The sequence below is a fragment of the Pteronotus mesoamericanus genome, unplaced genomic scaffold, assembly GCF_021234165.1.
Source record: "Pteronotus mesoamericanus isolate MK-2021 breed Mesoamerican mustached bat unplaced genomic scaffold, CSHL_Meso_final contig_1242, whole genome shotgun sequence".
Classification (NCBI taxonomy): Eukaryota; Metazoa; Chordata; class Mammalia; order Chiroptera; family Mormoopidae; genus Pteronotus; species Pteronotus mesoamericanus.
The window spans coordinates 69,717-82,042 of NW_026555053.1; the positions used below are offsets into that span (position 1 = coordinate 69,717).

The following is a 12,326-nucleotide window of genomic DNA, read 5'->3' on the forward strand; positions in this document are numbered from 1 at the left end:
TCAGATAACGTCACTCCACCCTAAACCGAGGACCCCTGTGGGCATAGAATTGATGACAGGAGCTTCGGGTGACAGTTTTCACCACTCTGACATTCTAATTGTGAGGTAGACTCCATTGGATTCTATGACTTCCCACCTGTTGTGGGTGACAAGGGAGAGGGAAGGGTTGAAGTGTCTGAACTCTCAGTTGGATGACGATTATAATTATGGTCTACATTCTGTCCCATTTTGTTCAGAACTGTGATTTAAGGATGTTTACTCCGCCCTGCGAGCTTGGCTCAAAGGAGGGGCCGCATAGAGCTTCCCGGGGTTGTCCCGCGTGTGTTCTGAAGCCTGTTCACAGGCCCTTCTTCCGTGAGACTCACTGTGGGGATAAGACAGAGGGAAGGGGACCGAATACGGGCGAGCAGGCAGGGTGGACAGAGGCGGCCGTGCAGGGGCAGCGCAAAGCAAGACAGGGACCTCCAATCTCCGCGGCCCCTCCTCGCAGGCCACTGCGCCTGCGCGCACGGGGCTGCGGCACGGGTCACGTGACGCGCCGCCGCGGCCCCGCCCCTTTCCCGGCGGGACGCTCGGTGCCGCCCGCGCTGCGCTAGGCGGCGGGGGTGAGTGTCCGCGGGGGCGCGCGTCCTGAGGAGCTGGCGGGCCTGGGCGGGGACGCCGGCTGGAAGAGTGCCTCGCGGGACTACGGGGCGCCGTGGCGGCGGGGTATGCCCTCCACTGCTCCCCCTCCGTCTGCGTGCGGGCGGAGAGGGCCGGGAGCGCGACTGGGGGAGGGGCGCCGGCCGCTGGGGAGGGCCCGGGGGTCGTCCGGGGAAGCCTGCGGGCAGGTGGGCTGGGCGGCGAGGTGTGCGGGCCGAGCGGGGACGCCCTGGGAGTGTCCGCTCTCCCGGGGACTTCCGGAGGAGCCTCCCCGCCGCCGCACGCTGACAGGATGGACGCCGTCCACTCCCTGTCAGCGCGTTTTCCGCGCCTTCCTTAAGCTGTGCTGGGGAGGCAGGCAGGAGCGGCGGCCCGAAGGCTGAGGAGACCCGCCGGGGCCTCGCACCTGTCAGCGCCCCGTTCCCGGCGCCTCGCCGGCGCCTTCCCTGCCGTGCGGTGAGGAAGCGGGCGGAGACCGGCCCCGGAGCAGCACCTGCTGCCGACGGGCTCCCGGGCCGCGCCGCCGCCTCGGAGCTGCCTGCGGCCGGTGGACCGCACTCCCCTTCCGTTCGCGCCCCGCGAGTCTCCGTGGGGACAGCGGTCCCGCGGGGACGTCTTTCTGCAGCGTGATTCCCCGATTATATACGGCTTGTTGCCGTCCGCATCCCGATTTCACCCGCCTGAGCTGTTTCATGCCCCTGGACAGGCCGGGCGGGAGGCTGGGACGGGCGTTCTGCTCCTGTTCGGGGCGGACGGGGACGCCGAGGCCGCCCGCGGCGATTCCCGCCCCGGGTCGCCCGCTGCCCGCGCACAGCGGGGGCGACGCCTTCCGACCGAGGGCCGGCGACCTGAGCGCTGGCCCCCCGTGACGTAGGTCTCGTGCTCTGGCCCTTGTATTTATTTATTTATTTTCCTCTCCTAACTATGGCTTTCTCTAAAAACGTGTTTGGTGCCTATTGATCTCTGCCACATACTGAAGTTGTCTGAGTGATCAATACCCGGTTAGGAATCGGTAGGCGACTTGATCAGGGAGCCAGCCCGTGGTGATTTGGAGCGTTGTCGCTGGGGGCGGAGGGTCGTGCACCGCTTCTGGCGGCAGGTTGATGTCCGTCTGCGTCCCGGCTCCGTCCCGGGTCCGCTACCGGCCCTTTGGCAGATGCTTCCTGTTCCTGGGGCTGGGTTTCCTCCTCTGTGAACCGGGGAGGCATTTCCCACCCCATAAATGTGTGCCGGCCAGTAAGCGAGGGGCCCCCGAGGCGCTGAGAGCCGCCCCGGGCCCGCGCGCACCCTCCGCCGGGGCCCGCGCCCGCCTGGCGCTCCGCTGAGCGGCGTCCCCGCTCTTCCTCTCGTGAACCACCCGCCGGGCGAGCGCCGTCCACCTGCTGGGTTGTGCGCGAAAGCGCGATCGGGGTTGCCACGCAAATGCATTCAGCAGTAACTGTGGTGACTCCGGTCCAAAGGATATAGTGTTTTTAAAAAAGACTTTTTTTTTTTTTTTTTTTTACTTTACTGATGTTTTCGGCAGGAAGTGGGGAGAGGGAGAGAGAAGAGAGAGACGTCGGCTCGGTGACCGGCTCCTGCGCGCACGCGCTCGGCGATGCGGTGCGCGCCCCGCGGGGGGCCAGGCCCCGCCGCCGGGTCCCGGGGCGCCGCTCTGAGCCTCTGGGCCCCCGACGCGGGGCAGAGGCGCACGCCTGTCCGGACGGACTTCACGAACGTTAGTTCTAGGGCTTCTCCCTCACGGTACCGCACCAAGCGCTTTCCCTGCCCCCCGAATTCTGTTTTGCCTATTTAGTCCTCTTTATCGCAAGCCACTCAACGTCCTTTCCTTCAAAAATCTTTGTCGCGTGCTTAGCACTTGCGAGGCGCCGTCTCAGGTAGATGAAAGAGGAGACCAGGTGTCGCTCCCTTCCTTCAGGCTCTTAGCACAGGAGAAAACTCTCATACAAGGAACATGGGGAAAAGCGGGCAACAGTTACTGCGCGTTTGCCATGTGCCAGGTTTGCATATCGTATAGAAAGGTAGTCGGGCACCGGTGTAGGCCGGACGTTGGAGTCACTGGTCCATAGCACGCCGCCATTTACCTCTGCGAAGCAGAGGTCGCTGTCCTGGCAGCACGGAAGACTGCCGTCCCGAGGGGCTGCGCGGCCGGGTCCAGGCCCCGGAACCGGGACGAGCGCGCTGGCTACGCGGGGTTCGTCCCGCCGGGCCGCGCTCGGGTCAGCGCGTGTGTGGCGCGTCGGGGCCTCTGACAGCTCCGTGAGTTGGGGGTAGCCTGCCTTTCCCCCCCAAGCCACGCGCGCTTTTCTTGGAATCAATCTCATTGAGGTCTAACTTACAAACAGAAATGCGCCCACGTTTTAAGTGGACAGATCAATGAGGACCTGCCGCTGTGGGTACCGCTGAGAACCAGCACCGCGACCCTGGCGCGGGACGTTTGCCTCCCAGGAGGCTCCGTCGTGCTGCTGCGTCCTTTTTATGGCTGAATAATATTCCATGGTGCGGATGTACTCCGTTTTTGATGTATCAGTTGACGGACATTCGCGTGGTTTCTACTTCTTGGCTTTTATGGACAACCCTGCTGTGAGTACTGGTATATTAGCTTTTGTTGGGACATGTGTTCGTTTGAGGCGCTGCGTTTAAAAGGAGCAGATTGACTCCACAAAGGAAAAATGATCTAGGCCGTCACCCCAGAAGGTTTGGTTCCAATTGCTGCTGCTTTCCTTTCTTTGTTCCTCAGCTCTTCTTACAGGGTTAGGCGTTCTTTCTGGCGTTTTCCCTTTGTGTTCTGTCCAGTGTCTCTGCGTTGGATTTCTTTGGGTAAAGATCTGGCCACGTTAAGTAGGTTCCCTGAGAGGTAGGTTCTGTTCTATGGAGAGTCTTATGTAATTGGTAATTAAAATATTCTGATAAAATACGACTCTTTGAAAACTCCTAAGAAGACTTTACAGTGTTTCAATACTGAGTTGAGATTCATTAGTGGATCATAAGTCAATTCACTGAAAATAGCATTTAAAAAGCAGAACAGAGAAGGAAATATCAGAGTATACCTCACACAACAGGGATAAATATTACTTCATGAAACTTTTGTTTCACTTAAACATGTGTAAACTGAGTCAGGATACAGTGTTTGTGTGTGTGTTTATAGATGGTAGGAAAAAAGTTTGAAGCCTCTGGGTTGCGATGTCATGGACTATTCATGTAACAACGCTGTTTCTCTTCCATTTAATTTTTTTTGAGAGAATAAAACATGCTGTGTTATATCAAAGCAGGCAGTATGAAGGAGCAATTTTATTTTTTGTTGTTAATTTAATGAGAAACTTGTGGGAATGAGGTTTGTATCTTTTTATGAAGAAATATGACTTCCTGACAATGTTATGACTAATAGTCCATATGTATTTTATTCTAGGGGTCACACCCCATGGGTTTGTGTGATAAATGAGCTTCTCGGCATAGAAGAAAATTAAAGAATGATGGTAAGTGATTAAACTACCTTAAACACTAACCTTGGGGTTTTTTTTCCTCTCTCTTTCCCTTTTTCCTTCCATCTATTTTTCTTATGTATTGATTTAAGGTGGGGGGAGAGAGAGATTCGTGGTTCCAATTATTTACGCATTCATTGGTTGGTTCTTGCATGTGCTCTGACTGAGGATTGAACCTGCAACCTCGACATACTGGCCAATGCCAAGCTACCCGGCCAGGGTTCTTCCATCTGGTTTTGATTTATTATCTTTTTTGGTGTAGTAGTTATTCCATAAAGATATTCTACAGAACACATTTGTTGTAAAGCAGAGTAATAAAGTGAGCAACTGTGAATGTAGTGTTCAACCTGAGAGCCCGCTAGCTTCTTTTGTGTCTTAATTTTTACAAGGGATAAATCAGTCCATGCCAGCAGATTGACCTGCTTCCCCGCCTAGGGCCCAGCCAGCTCTGAAGGGGGCCGTGCTCTCCCTGAGGTGGGCAGGGTGCAGCCTCTGGATCCGGGAGGGGCACCAGTGTGGTGAGACCCCCCAGATCCAGAGCCTGCACAGACAGCTTCCCTTTCCCCACTCTTTTCGAACTCAGGATTTTCAGGCAGCTCTAGATATATTCTCACGCTGTCCCCCTCCACTGCAGGAAAAGGATGGAGTGAAGCTTATAGGGGAGCCCTATCTGCCTCGACACCTCCTTGGGGGGGGGGTTCGGGTAGCCATTCCTAAACAGAGTAGATGGTTTTGCCCCCAGCGCAGCAGCTGTGGCCCCCCTCCCGCCCTGCCCCCCTCATTGGCAGGAGACTGTCTCCCTGTGTCCTGCGTCCTTCTGCATCTGAACCCGTTCCATGCTCCCAACACCACCCTCTCTTTCGTGTCTTAAAGACACAACAAAAAGTTCTGAGGTTTTAATTTTTTTGTAGCTATCACTTGGGATTATTTTCCTTGTGCATGTTATATCCTGATCATTTCCTATAGTGAGGTCCTTTTAATTATAAACTTTGTTTTTGTTTGCCTAAAGATATCTTTTTTCTGTCCTACTTATAAAAGATGGTTTTGCTCAGCACAGAAGTCCAGGCTGACAGATTTTCCTCTCTGTGCCCTGAAAAAAGTTGTCCCACTGTCCTCCGCTTCATCTTGATCTTTTGATATTTCTTTTTTTCTTTTTATTTAATATTGTATATAACATTTACATGGATGAAAATGTAAATTATAACAGTATTCATTTAGAGAAGTCTGACTTTTCATCTCTGTGTTTCCTCTTCTTCCCTTGTGGGTAATCCTTTCTTTTTCAGTGAAAAAAAATTTGTTAAAATATACATAAAATTTACCATCCGAACCATTTTTAAGCATACTGTTCAGCGGTACTTAGCCCCCTCATATTGCTGTGTAACCATCGTCACTGTCTACTTCCAGAACTCTTTTAATCTTGCAAAACTGAAACTATATACCTATTAGGTAGTAACTCAACCCCATTCCCCCTGCTCTATTTCCCAGCAAGTGTCATTCTGCTTTCTGTCTTTATGATTTTGACTACTCTAGGTACCACCTATGAGTGGAGTCATATAGCACTTGTCTTTTTGGGAATGGCTTATTTCAGTTAGCATCCCGTCCTCAACATTGCAGCCTGGCAGAAGTTCCTTGGTAAGACTTGAATAACATTCCATTGTGTGTACATACCACGTTGTGCTTATTTATTCACTTGTCGATGGGCAGGGTTGCTCCCACATCTTAGATGTTGAGAATAAAGCCCCTATGTGCATGGATGTACAATTGTCTATTTGAGGCTCTGTTTTCAGTTCTTTTTGCTGTATGCCCAGAAACGGAATTGCTGGATCGTGCAGTCATTCTATTTAAAATATTTGAGGGCCTGACTGGCGTGGCTCACTTGGTCGAGTGTTGTAAAATACTCTGTAAAAATCTCCATATGATGCCCTAGCTGGTGTGGTTTAGTGAATCGAGCGCCAGCCTGCGAACCAAAGGGTTACTGGTTCAATTCCCAGTGTAGGGCACACGTCTAGGTTGCAGGCCAGGTCCCCAGCAGGGGCTGTGCGAAATGCAACCGTACATTAATGTCTCACTCCCTTTCTCCCTCTCTTCCCATCTCTAAAAATAAATAAATACAATCTTTAAAAAAAGATTAAAAATCTCCAAATGGTACTAGGTGCCACACTGTGACTCTGGATGAAAATAAAGTATTTTGTTGAAGACCTCTGGAAGAAAAGAATCTAGTTGAAAATACTCTTTGAAATAGACATCTATAATGTTATGAAGCATCTCAGATTCATGTATTGCATTTCAAACCATGATGCATACTTAGATTCAAATGTTTAAAACTATTGAATTAAGTTACTGCTGACATTTTTAGAAGTATAGGGTTATTAAAAATGACTAGAATTTGAGTGTTTTCTTCCTGAGAAATACAAGAGATAATTTATCTGCCAAATATATTTTATATGTTAACTAATCCAATAATTTAACAAATATTCTCTTTTCTGTACATAGGCTTCATTCCAACGCTCCAACAGTCATGACAAAGTAAGGAGAATAGTTGCAGAGGAAGGTCGTACAGCCCGAAATCTAATAGCTTGGAGTGTTCCGCTAGAAAACAAAGATGATGATGGTGTGTCTTAAAAATAAGTTTCTTTATGTTGTAAATTAGGTGGTTACATTTAGTTCTAAACAGTATGAAAACTGTTTACCATTAGGACTCTTGGGAAAACTAGTATAAGTTAAATAAGAAGTAATTTTTTTATTGCCTTTTTATCTAATATACAAATGATTTCAGGACAGTGTTATTAATTTTACTGTTTCACATAGGAATAAATTTGGGTTTGGTATATTATTATGATTGGTGGATTAGGGTTTTTTAAGTTATAGGAGATTAGGTGTTTTTCTTTCATCAAGTTCTTATAAAAAATAGATATTGGCATATTTACTACAAAAGTAACAACAGAAGACCTAAAAATGTCTGTGGTTGCTATGTATTTTAAATGTTTTGTTAAATTTCATTTGCCATTTTCCATGTGTTACTCAGAGCACAGAATAATCTGGAGGCATTTTATTACAGTTGCTTCTATTTGGAAAAAAACATAAAAGGAAAGAAAATACAATAATGAATCACATATATGTATATAACCTAATTTTGCATATAAGTACATAAAAAATTAGCCAGTACAATTTAAAAGCTTTATTTATGCTTACTGAAAAATAATATAAGCCCAGATCATTAAAACTATCTAAATATCTATAATAATGATGACAAGAATATTAACTTCATAATTTTTGATAAGGATTACTTTATATTGTTAGAACTTTGCCATTTATAGAAAAATCTTCATTTACTTACTTATTTTAAAAAAGTAATTTGGACCCTGGCCAAGTAACGTTGTCAGTTAGAGCATCGTCCTCACATACCCAGGTTGTGGGTTTGATCCCTGGTCACCAATGAGTGCGTCTGTGGTGGAACAACAAATTGATGTTTCCCCCTCTCAAAAAAATTAATAAACCCATAAAAAAATAAAAGTTATAAAACAAAACAGCCACTTGTTCTTGTTTTATGGCTACAATCTACTCAGATATTTCTGAGGATAATAATTCAATTTTTAAAAGTTTTTGTCCTTTGTTTTTTTTCTGTTTCCTCTGGTACTTGTTCTAAGCTGGTTATTCTACTGGATAGTCTAAAAAAACCTGCCTGGCACCGTATTCTCTACAACGAAAGGATGAATACAGGGCTGTGTAGGTGCGTGTAGAGCTCTCTCTGCCTTCATGCCTAGTAAATAGTAAGGGAGGCCCATTTATGGGCAGATAAATTGTGGATAGATACTGTGGTTTACCCCATTTGTACTGCTTCAGGGGTTCTGGAAAAAATTATTTTGCAGAATGAAAATTATTTTGTTGTACATTATAAATTTTTTACTCCTGTTTAGAATTGCTGTCAAGAATAGGGTGATTATAAAACAATAGGTAGTATCTTATAAAAAAATAGAACAACTGAGAAAGACACATCTGACTGCAAAAATACAAAGAATACCTCCATTTTCAAAATGAAACTGTATTTCATCAATCAGGTAAATGAAAAGAGAAAATACTGAGTCTTATGGAGTAAGAAATGTATTTTTATGTATTTTTAATTTTATTGTTCCAATAAAATTTGGATTCAAATAAGTATTGTTCTGACCTGTATATATAATTTGAGAAATATCAGTAACTTCACCTTGTTTTTATTTTTAAAAAAATTTTTTCATTCATGGAACAAAATACTCAGTTCCTACCTCAACACTTTTTTTTGGTCAAAGTTTTTTATTTGACTTTATTATTAAAAAAACTTTTTTTTAATCAATTTGAGAGAGAGAGACAGAAACAGTGACTTGTTGTTCCACTTACTTACGCTTTCATTGGTTGATTCTTGTATATGCCCTGACCAGGGATCAGACCTGCAACCTTGGCATCTTAGGATGATGCTCTAACCAACTGTGCTACCCAGCCAGGGTGACCTTGTTTTTAAATTGTCAGAATATTTGACTCCTTAAGAGGTTGATTTACTCCCGTTCTGAGAAGGCTGTTCAATGAAAATGGTCTCTGGAACCTCAGAATTTTGTTTTCTATTCCATCTGTAGTTCAGATTGGCCATGCATAGAAGGAGAATATGCGTTAATATGTCTAAATGATTTGTGTAGTTTGATTTCATATTGTATTGTATTTGTTGAACTATATATTTATCTATGTTTATTCCTGAAGGAAAATCTAAATGTCAAACTGGTGGAAAACCAAAGAGGACAATTCAAGGCACTCATAAAACGACTAAACAGGTACAGCATATGCAACTTTTTAGTTACTAACTTTTCATTTGAGTTATAAAGCCTTTTTGGGGGGATTTGAATGACTTATACTTTATTTTCATGTATAAACTTAATGTAACTTTCTTTCTTAGCAAACATATAGTACAGTATTGTGTTCCTGGCTTTTACTAAATACATTACAAATGTTAATTAATTTGCTTCTCATAACCATCTTTTGATGTATGCATTATTATTTTCATTTACAAATGAGGAAACTGAGGTATTAAGTCTTCTTTGAATGTATGGTACAATTCTGGTTCTGGACTTTTGGTTTTGGGGAGATTTTTGATTACTGTTTCAATTTTCTTACTAGTGATTGATCTGTTCAGATTTTTTTTGTTTTTTCATGATTCAGTCTAGAAAGGTTGTAAGAATTTGTCTATTTCTTCTACATTGTCCAATTTGCTAGCAGTAGCCTTTCGTATTTTTCTTATTATCCTTTGTATTTCTGTGGTACCCATCGTAACTCCTCTTTCCTTTCTGATTTTATGTGTTAGTCGTCTCTCTTTTTCCATAGTGAGAGTCAAGCTGAAGGTTTGTCCATTTTATTTTTTAACAATTTTATTAGTCTGTACTTCATTTATTTTCTCTGATGTTTATTATTTCCTCCCTTCAACTCACTTTGGCTTTGTTATTTTTCCTAAGTGCTTTAGGTGTAAGGTTAGATTTTTTTTTATTGGAGATTTTTTTTATTGAGGTAGGTCTGCACGGCTGTTAATGGCTGTGAACCACTTTGTACCACTTTGGTGCATCCTGTAGATTTCGGTTGTTGCATTTTCACTTTCATTTGTCTCCGTGTATTTCTTGGTTTTTTCTTTGATGTCTTTTTTATTTTCCCCCCGGCCGTCTTTAGAATTCTTTCTCTATCGTTTATTAACAACTGTAATACATTGTGTTGCGTAGAGATAATTAGTTGTTCTGTTAGCTTCTTGTACTTGCGTGTCCAGCTCCTCCCCAGGTTTGGGAAGTTCTCGTCTGGGCTGTTTGTACAGACTTTCTGTTCCCTCCCCCGTTTCTTTCTTCTCACTCTGGGATACCCTTGGTCCTGTGTTGCCCTTTCTCACGGAAGCAGGTAGATCTTAGGTCTCTCCTCTTCCATGTCGGTCGTTTCTAGATTTCTGTGTTCTCTCCCGTGTGGTCGGCTCTATTTCCAGTGCTTTCTAACGCATCCTTCATCTCATTTTTTGAGTTCTTCAGCTCCAGAATTTCTATTTGATTCTTTTTTTAGTTTCAGGCTTTTGGTAAAGTACTTCTTCTGCTCACTAATTTTATTCCTGAGCTTATCGTGCTGCCAGAGTTTTCTCCTTTGTCCTTGAGATTCTTCATGGAGGTGATTTTGAATTCTCTAGCATTGTAACCGCAGTCTTCCATGACTTTGAGTTTGGGTTTTGGAGAATTTTCATTTTCTTTTTGTGATATTGTGGTACTGTATTCATGGTGCTTGATGGGTTTTTCCTCAGCCAGTGCATTTGAGGTAGTGAACAACTTTCTTATTTAGGTAAAGCTATTTTTTTTTTTTTTACCTAGCAATTCTGTAGGTTGGTAATTAGAAGTCTTTTTAGTTTTCCAGTAGGTGGCGCTAGAGGATGTGTTTTTAGTTTCTCTTACTGGAGCTGACTGATTAGCTTGGATAGCCAGCACCTTCTACCCTCCAGCGTGGCTTCCAGAGGTGTCACAGGTGCCCTCTTGGTTGCTGCTTGTGACTCCAGGAGTCACTGGTCCCTTGCTGCTGCCTGTGTCCCTGCTGTTGCAGTGTTGCCACTGGGGTGGTGGTTCCCCCACTGCATCTGGGGTCTTGTGGGACTCGGGCAGTGTCTCCGTAGTGTGGGGGTGGCATTGGTGGGTGGGGGAGCTGGGGGAGCAGGCGCCTCCACTGCCTCCGGGGTTGTCAGGCTCTCAGCTGTTGCCACCATGGGCTGGGTCCAGTCAGGGCACATTCCTAGGTGGTGGGTTCGATTCCTGGTCACGGTGCATATGGGAGGCAAGTAGTTGATCTTTCACTCTCTCTGTCTCATTCTCTCTCTCAAATCAGTAAACATTTTTAAAAATTAAAAAAAAAGTCCTTGTATAAGGATCAAGAAAAAGAAAAATGTGCTTCATATAACAGTACAATTCCTGGAGGATTTAGGAAAAAAAAAATTTTTTATGTTTTGTTTTACTATACCAGAACACCACAGTGGACTGTAAAATAACATCATCTACAACTGGAGATAAACACTTTGATAAAAGTCCCACTAAAACAAGGCATCCTCGTAAAATTGATCTAAGAGCTAGATACTGGGCGTTTCTTTTTGACAATCTTCGCCGGGCAGTAGATGAAATCTATGTAACTTGTGAATCAGATCAGAGCGTGGTGGAATGTAAGGTAAGTTTTGCTTTGAGGCTTTGTGACCCATTTGGATCCAGATTCTCTGATTTTTGCTATACCTGACTTGATCATGTATCTCGGGATTTTATGCTGTAATGACAGCTGTAGTTACCATGCTGCACACTAGATCCCTAAATCTTACTCATTTTACAGATGAAAATTTGTACGCTTTGACCAGCCTCTCCCTATTCCCCACACCCCTTGCAACCACTGTTCTACTGTTGCTTCTGTGAGTTCCTCACTTTTTTCGTGCTTTTGATTTTTCAGAGGTGCTTGGGTGGTGGTGGTGTTTTGCATTACCTAATTATGTGCAAGATTCGGTAGAGTGCTGTCTTGACATGTCGTCCTGGACAAGAAATCAAAGGGACGGACAGGTGTCCCGCGCGCTCACACACACACAATTACTTTTTAAAAAAACTCCTCTTATCTTCATTCTCCTTTGGTCCTCCAGGTGGCGCTAGGGAGATTTTCACATTCTTTGGTTTTCATGTTTAATGTTTCTCGTTGGACATTGCTCCCTTTTTGTTGAGATACTGATCACTCCCCTAATTCACTCTGGTCAGAGAAGAGTGAGACTGATGACCAAGCCTAACCAGTCCCGGGTGGGAATGGAATGTCATCAGTGAGGTGTGCTTCTATTTTTAGTCAACCTTGTGTTTGTAGTCAGCTATTAAACAGATACACAGCATTCGCTGCCTCTAAAAATTCACCAAAAAGCCTGGTGTCTTAGTACATATAAACTATAAACTCCGTTACCTCATACTGAATAAAATTATTTTGAGAAAAACCAAAGTTATACATCTTTATAGAAATATTACAAAGGTAGCTTCTTCTGTTTCTACAGCGTACAGGGTTGAAAAACCTGGAATTCATTACTTAACCTTTGAGGTATACATAGGGTCAAAGAAAAATTACATGTTGAGACAGCAGCTGTATTTCCTTTAAAATTGGAAACAATCGAAAAAGGTTTTAAGTTAGCCTAAAAATATTAATCAGAAGCAGTTT

At 44.7% G+C, this 12,326-nt stretch overlaps 1 protein-coding gene across 2 annotated transcripts in view; it reads left to right on the forward strand.

Annotated features, from left to right (window-relative positions):
- The first annotated feature begins 617 nt into the window (after positions 1 to 617).
- SCAPER (S-phase cyclin A associated protein in the ER) overlaps positions 618 to 12,326 on the forward strand; it is a 147,402-nt gene continuing 135,693 nt past the window's right edge. For both annotated transcript variants that reach the window (XM_054588695.1, XM_054588704.1), the window contains exons 1-5: positions 618 to 708; positions 4,052 to 4,118; positions 6,618 to 6,735; positions 8,853 to 8,923; positions 11,121 to 11,318. In XM_054588695.1, the coding sequence (XP_054444670.1) occupies positions 4,113 to 4,118; positions 6,618 to 6,735; positions 8,853 to 8,923; positions 11,121 to 11,318 (393 nt within the window). In that variant the 5' untranslated portion in view covers positions 618 to 708; positions 4,052 to 4,112. The remainder of the gene's footprint in view (positions 709 to 4,051; positions 4,119 to 6,617; positions 6,736 to 8,852; positions 8,924 to 11,120; positions 11,319 to 12,326) is intronic.